Source organism: Vespula pensylvanica, chromosome 8 (genome assembly GCF_014466175.1).
Source record: "Vespula pensylvanica isolate Volc-1 chromosome 8, ASM1446617v1, whole genome shotgun sequence".
Taxonomy (NCBI): Eukaryota; Metazoa; Arthropoda; class Insecta; order Hymenoptera; family Vespidae; genus Vespula; species Vespula pensylvanica.
Window position 1 is genome coordinate 4,077,488 of NC_057692.1, and position 8,017 is coordinate 4,085,504.

At 42.5% G+C, this 8,017-nt stretch overlaps 1 protein-coding gene across 1 annotated transcript; it reads right to left on the reverse strand.

Moving 5' to 3' along the window:
- Positions 1 to 560: 560 nt before the first annotated feature.
- On the reverse strand, positions 561 to 7,563 carry LOC122630977 (silk gland factor 1-like). The gene has a single exon (XM_043816104.1). The coding sequence runs from the start codon at positions 6,942 to 6,944 to the stop codon at positions 5,400 to 5,402; it is 1,545 nt and encodes a 514-aa protein (XP_043672039.1). The 5' UTR covers positions 6,945 to 7,563; the 3' UTR covers positions 561 to 5,399.
- Between the last annotated feature and the right edge of the window lie 454 nt (positions 7,564 to 8,017).

Genomic DNA, 8,017 nt, shown 5'->3' on the forward strand with positions numbered 1-8,017 from the left:
TAGGTACAAGTGAAAAATTTTCTTTTCTATTTTTCTTCCTTTTCTTTCTCCCTTTTTTTTCTGTCACTAATCAAACATTTGATCTCTCTTCGCGGACTTCGCGAGAAAACATTCGGCATGCTTTAACATTATAAGTGGCCGTGCGTCGCTTCTATCGTATTAAACGCGCGTTAATACTTCATTCGCGTTCATTAGAATTTCGTCGTTATCGATATTTTTTTGTCCACGAGACCATCACATTGAAAGATCATTGATTGAAATCAACAAAAAAAAATTCGACTCTACCAGGCCACAAGTTGGACACCCCTTTTCTAAGAGTTCAGAATCTTGCTAATATCTACATAAACTATCGGCATGCTTTACGCGATAACGATTATTGGTATATTTTCTATATTAAACAACTCTGAAAATTCGTTTTTCAATATGGAATAAGTATTCCATAATCCATATGTACTCTATCAAGATATATAAGTACGTAATGTATAAGACTTAGGAAATGAAGGATATTAACAAGAGAAAGGAAGTAATACGCATGTAAAAATTCTTTAACAAAGATGAAATTTCATAGAAATACGTTGCTTTATTGAAACACTTACATCCTCGATTCTCGTCGTTCCGTTCTAACCGCGATAATATTATACTTTTTCCTTTCTTTTTCTTTTTTTTCCCCTTTTTTCTTTTTTTTTCTCCTTTCCTCCCTTCTTTCTTTTTCTCACTTCGCCATTTTTATCAATGACACCCTTATCGCTCGTTGTCGGACTAACGACGTTCGAAGATTGCGTGACGTACGGGGAATTCGCCGTATGTGTGAAACTGTAATGCAATATCGTGGATGTACTTACGAAAGGAATGAAAGAAGAAAAAAAGATAGAAAAAAAAAGAAACGACGAAAGGGATGAGAGGAGACAAAAGAAAAAAAAGAAAGGGATGAAAGAATCTATCGAGTGGCACGAATTACGGCCGATGGAAGAAATGTCGTTAAAGCGATGATAAGAAGGCGGAGGCAAAAGTGAAACAGCATAGTGGAATGTATGAGATTTCGTCGTTCTTTCGAGATTTTCAATTTCGTATGCCTCCACTCGAGATCTGTCGACAAGATTCGTCCTTGATTCTTCCGTCGGCCGAATTCTCTCGGATTTAATAACGACGACACATGATGATGGTGATGATGACGATGATGATTATGACGTTGATGATGATGATAATTATGCGAAACAGTAGGACGCGAAATTATATCAAACGAAAAGAATCAAATTATATAATTGCAATGATACTTATAATAATAGTAATAATAGTAATTATTGTGGCAATCATAAGAATAATGATAATAATAATAATAATAATAATTACAATAATAATAGTAATAATAATAATAATAATAATAAAAATAGTAATAATAATAAAGATGTGTGTGATCTCTTGCGATGCGCCAGTCATTATTATGTACAGATTTTTATATGTGCCAAGCGCGTATTTCAAAAGTGTCCTTTTTATTATTTCCGACGATCAAAGGAGGATCGTTAGGAATTTTCTTCAAACAGATCTGTGCGAATGTAAGCAAAGATAAGAAAGAAAACATAGCGCGGTGAATGAAATCCAGTATGTATCTACTTTTGAAATACGCGATTACAGTGCATTGTGAACACCGTTCTCTTTCTCACTCTTTCATGCATTCTTTCATTTTCTCTTTCATTCTTTCTCATTCTCTCCCTCTCTCTTTCTCTCTCTCTCTCTCTCTCTCTCTCTTTCATTTTTATATATAATATGTATACACCTAACATAATGTGTATCATTAAAGATTCCATTTATTTTTTATATCTATATATATATATATATTTATATATTTATTCATTTAATTATATATACCTCTCTGTAACATATAATATTGTACATTATACGCGTTACACGTTGTCGGCTATCTACATGTATCATACAAAAAAACACTGAACGTATCCTGCGCGACGCTTTCACAAGAGAATTCTTGAAACGTTCAAGGGCGAAAACATTGTCATTAATCGTCCGTCACATTCGAAGAACGTTTTATATTATTATTATATTTTGTTGGTTATCTTTTTCTTTTTTTCTTTTTTTCTTTTTTTATCTTTTTCAAATTTTTGGGACACGTGCGCGTGAGTGATGACGCACAAGCGGACGTACTTACATGTACGTCCATCGCGAGTATACGTTCGCTAATTTATATTTATTTTCACGGATTATCACATTTTTGTCGCTCTGTGCCGGCATCACCGCCAACCCCCTACTTTTCTTCGTCATTATTTAACAGCACCGCAGCCCGAACTATTCTCTCCGATCTATTCTATCATAATTATACGCTTCTTCTTTTCTTTCCCTTTTAGTTTCGTTTCGTTTTGTTTCGTTTCGTTTTCTTTTTTTTTTTTTTTTTATTTCTATCAATTAATTTTACCGTTGCTTCGTGTCTCCGACCGATTTTGATTTATAATATATATTTGGTATGGACGATACACACCGTATATTCACGATCTCGTTGTACCAACGTGTACGTTTTATAACGTCTACCAGCACGCTTAAAAAGATAACGGCTTCTGAACGACGGCCGAACGATTATGTAATGATCGATAAACTCACCAAAATGTTATACATACATATGTAGGTGTGTAACATTGCTCGCGTTAAAATCGTCTCGCGTTCATTTTCTTTCCTTCTATTTTCTTTTAATTTCCTTTAATTTCTTTTCATTTCATTATATTTCTTTTCTATTATTTTCTTTACGACGATAATGCCTCTTCGAGAGATATCTACGACAGCTATTTATGTACGTTGACTCGTTTCGAAGATGCATCCATCCTCGTGCGAATGAACCCGAGCGAAATTATTCTTCTTCTTTTTCTTCTTATCGCCATTGATTTCTATTTAATGATCGCTCGTAGCGATAGCAATAACCGTTGATTTAACGTATACCGTACGATCATCCACGATACATTGAAAATATGCAGTAGTAGTAGAAATAGAAGTAGAAGTAGTAGTAGTAGCGTAGTAGTAGTAGTAGTAGTAGTAGTAGTAATAGTTGCAGTAGTAGTAGTAGTAGTAGTAGTAGTAGTAGTAGTAACAGTAGTAGTAGTAGTATTAGAGACCGATGGCGATAAGTATGATGCGCGCGAAATCGAGATCAACGACCGAAAACAAGCGAGCGTGCTTTTCTACACAACAAACGATAATACATATGTATGTATGTATTTATGTATGTGTGTATTGTATATATACCCATGCATGTATATGTAAAATGACTGATTTCAAAATAATTTCGAAAGACCTGCTGCTGTCGCTTGATAATAGCAATCGTAAATCGATACTCTCGAACATCGCATCTCGTTCGAACGTTACATCAACGAAAAGATTTGTTACTAACAATAAAGTGTACGTGTCGTATGCTCAACGTGGCGCATTTCTACATTATCGCATACGTTGACACATCGACAAATCGTGATTTGAAAATCGAGATAAATTAATTGTAAATAGAGAGAGAATAAACTATGTCAAAGATTTAATCCGATTTTTAAAAGGAAGCAGGAGTCTCACAAATGAGCCGAAGAAGACGAATCGCGATCGATTAATTCGATCGTTTGTAAAGTAAAGCACACTACGATACTACGCTTCTTTTTTTTTTCCTTTTTTTTTTTCTTTTCTTTTCTTTTTTTATTTATTTTTTCTGTTTTTTTTTTCTTTTATTTTTTATTTAATTCTAGCGCCTATCAGAGAATCGTTGTATACCACTCCATGCTACGTAAGTAAGTACAGGATCGTGGACGGAGGCTCGAGGAACGATTGTGCGCGAAATAAAACTATCGCAAAAACTATAAAGCATCGTCTGCATATTGGTTAAATGTAATCGCAGTGGCAACAACGTTTTTCTTCTTTTCCTTTTTTTTCTTCTCTTTCGTCTTCGTCTTCGTCTTCGCCTTCATCTTCGACTTCGACTTCGGCTTCGTCTTCTTTCTCATTTTATTTTTTGTTCCTTCTTCCGCTTTTTGCCTCTTTTTTATTATTTTTTCCCTTTTTTTTTTTTGTTTGAAATTATCATTACTCTTCTCTTCGTTCGACTAACCGCTAAAATTCATTATTAGGCTCGCGTCAAAGCATATTTCGCCGTCGTCTCGCGTGTAAATATAGAATCGAAAATATTGTCCTCGCAATAATATCCAAAGAGTGAAAACATAAATAACGTTTTCACGTTTACGCGCGGCTAATACAGAGATATATGTATAGATAATCTATCGAATATCGATGTTCGAAGCTAATCGGTCGCATATCGGAGAGACACTTTCGCATCGTTTTTTTTTTTTCGTCATTTAATTGCAATTTGCAATGTATACATTTATCGATTAGACGTACGCACCCATGTTAATTAATTATGCCTTTAAAATTCCACAACAGCAGCAGCAGCAGCAGCAGCACCACCACCACTACCACTACTACCACCACCAACAACAATCACACACCCCACGCGTCGCGACTCGAACGAGGACGGCTTCGAGTCATCTTTCTGTTTTCGGTGAGAAAATGTGGAAACGGGAAGGAAGCTCTCGAGACAATTTCATAGTCCACGGCTTGTCCACTTTTTCGCAAGGACAGGGAAAATTATAATGAAGGAGAAAGAAGAATAAAAGGAAGTGGTGGAGGGAGGAGGCCCTACGTGATCTACGCGACACATTTCAGCCGAACGATATGTTTTTCAAGCTCATTACCCATCGTCGAACGAGAAAAAAAAGAAAAGAAAACGAAAAACAAAGAAGAAAAAACTCAAAAAAAAAAAGAAGAAGAAGAGAAAAAAAGAACTGATTTTCGATAGAAAAGGGGTTTCGAGATTATTAAATCGAGCAGAGTTCATATGTACGTCCGGAGATCTTCGTTCGTGCCAGTTGAAAAGGCGAATACCGGTTGACCGTACCTTGGATGGAATCGGAGTCTCCTTTTCATGCAATATTTTCCTCCTCGTCGTCCTCTTCGTCTTCCTCGTATTCGTCGTACTCGTCGTCGTCGACGACCTGCCAAGAAGAGGTTTCGTCGGAACGACGTCGACGGCGTTGCTGATGTTGTTGTTGTTGTTGATAATGTTGTTGATGATGATGTTGATGTTGAACGAGAGAAGCCGAAGAGGAAGAGGAGGACGAAGAGGAAGACGCGGACGACTGAGATGGTGGTGGAGGAGGCGGTGGTGGCGGCGGTGGCGGTGGCGGTGGCGGCGGTGGCGGTGGTGGAGGTGGCGGCGGCGGTGGCGGTGAAGGAAGAACGTCGTCGATCGTCGTCGTAGGATGATGATTCGAATTTGCGACGGTAACACCGGCAACGGAAGCGGCGGAAGCGGCATAGGCCGCAACGGCAGCGACTCAGGCCAAGGCGTAGGGGTGAGTAGCGTGATGTCACAATCCTGGAGCCGCTGTGGCGACCGACGGAGGAGGAGGCGCACTGCTGGTAGCCACGCTGGTCGCGTGATGGTACAAAGGACTCTGGTAATATTCTTGATGATGGTGATTGCTCATATTGTGCATGGGTCCTCCGGCGGTATTCGAGCCAGCGTGCATTCCGTTGTGATGATGATGACTTGGCGGCGCGGAATGTGCGTGAGGGTGATGAGGCGAGCCGAAATTCGCGTAACTCTGATGAAGCTGTTCGTACATCTTCATCTCAGGCGGCTTCGTATCCTGGGCACCAGGCGATGTACCTGCCGTTGCGCCTGGTAATAACCTGGTGATGCTAAATGGATGACTGGCAGCCGTATAAGGTGGCTCTTGTTTTAGGCTCCCTGCCATGCCGTGATGAAGAGCCGCCGGATCGGATAGCAAGTGAGGATGAAGAGTACGACTGACCATGGCGGTTAGTTCGTCGTGTGCCGTACCGAGATCTGGTCCTAACAATCCACCGATATCGGTGGTATCACTTTTCAGAGCAGCATGATGCTGATGAAGTCCGGCCGAGTGATGGTGATGATGAGTCGAGACCAAAGAGTGAAGGTCTTTGTCGTCCTGTTGCTGAGGAGCATGATGCAGGGACGAGGGTGTCTTCTTACCGCCGTGACCGAGATCGTGAGAATTTGGACTATTATGACCAGCGGCGGCGGCGGCTGCAGCAGCGGCGGCGGCGGCAGCCGCGGCCGCAGCACCCGAGTGATGCTGTTGGTGCTGTTGATGTTTGTTGTTCTGCCTCGTCAATTCCTTCTTTTCATCTTTGAACCTCTTTTGACGGCGCAAATAACAACCGTTTTCGAACATGTTACCGCTTTCCGGGTGCAGCGTCCAAAAGGAGCCTTTACCCGGCTTGTCGGGTGTTCGCGGTACTTTAACGAAGCAATCGTTGAAACTTAGCGAATGTCTTATTGAGTTTTGCCATCGTTGCTGGTTCTGCCGATAAAACGGGAATAGATCCATGATAAATTGGTAAATCTCCGAGAGTGTAAGCATTTTGGTCGGCGCGTTTTGTATCGCCATGGTGATCAAACTAATGTAGGAGTAAGGCGGTTTTGCGTGCGTGTAACTTCGACGATAAGATTTGTCGGTGCGTGCACGTTGAAGGGCAGAATTTGGAGAGTCTGGTTCGGTTAACGACAAAGGATCTCTGGTTACGGCGGTACCACCGCCTGGCGTTAGCGGGCCATAACCCACGGCGCTCATACAGGCGCCACCACCGCCCATCGATGTACCTCCATAACCACCCATGCCACCACCACCCATCGAAGCCATCCCCATTGCCGAGCTCATCGTGCTCATATTGAATCCACCGGCTCCTTGAGGACTGCAACTCGGCCCAACTCCAACGCCCATCGACATCCCCATAGACACGCAGCCCATCGAATTTATCGAGCTGTACGTGGGTGCCATGCTGCCCATGCTGGACATCGCGGCGCTGGTCATGGCACCACCGAGACTACCAGCCTCGGTGTACAGCTTTTGCGACTGGAGCATGGTCATAGAGCTCACCGGTGCCGGGGTGGGCTGCTGTCGGGACGTCAAGCGGGAATCATGAAAGCCACGGTACCACGACTGCTGATAATCCGGTGACCCCTTAATCTTATATCCGCCCGTACTTCCTTCACTTTAATCCTCACGTCTCACTGAATCACGGTAACGGTGAAGGATCTTCCTCGAAGAATCTCGATCACGCGACACCTTCACTCTGTTCTTTTCGATTGATTCTCTTTCTCCCTTTCTCTATCTCTATCTCTGTCGTTATCCCTATCTTTTTCTCTTTGTCCTTATTCCTTAATATTACACACAACAATTCACAAAATTTGCCTAGCAACACTGAGATCCTATCCTCGTGTCCTCACACGGCTCTTATCATACAGTTCACCTTAGCTTCAGTGAGAAATTCCAAAAACTAACGATCGACCTTCACGAATAATATTTATTCCCTATACGTGCACTGCGTTCTCCTTATGCGAAACAATGCACGACGTCCGTCGGGCCGGCACGAAGGACACTCGATGACACGTAGTTGTGTTCGCGCGCGCACGCGGCCCTGTCCTCGGTGGTATGTTGGGTGAGTATAATTGTTGTCCCAACAAACTACACAATGACCGTAGTTAGAGAAGAGGCCACGGCACTTTCGCGAACGTCGCCGACAATGACGAGAACGATGACAACGACGAGAACGATGACGACAACGACGACGACGACAACAACAACGACGACGACGTCGCCGACGACGACAACAACGACAACGACAACGACAACGACGATACCGACAATGACAACGACACGACGGCGACGACGTCGACGACGACGACAACGATGGTGGCGGCGACACCAGCACCGTTTGTCGCGTAGAAGCGCGCTCGGTTGTTTGAACGGGGCCTGTTTGGAGCCACCTCACCTCTACACTATTCTACCTCTGTGTGCCGTGTGGATGGAGGCCGGTTAGCGAGTGTACTCCGCTACTCTTGAGTCGCCGAGTCTTGTTCAAACACACCCCACTCTACGCAACATGGCGCCGCGCCCGAACGTTCTAGTTGAACCAATCGGAACATTTCTCTTCCCACCGT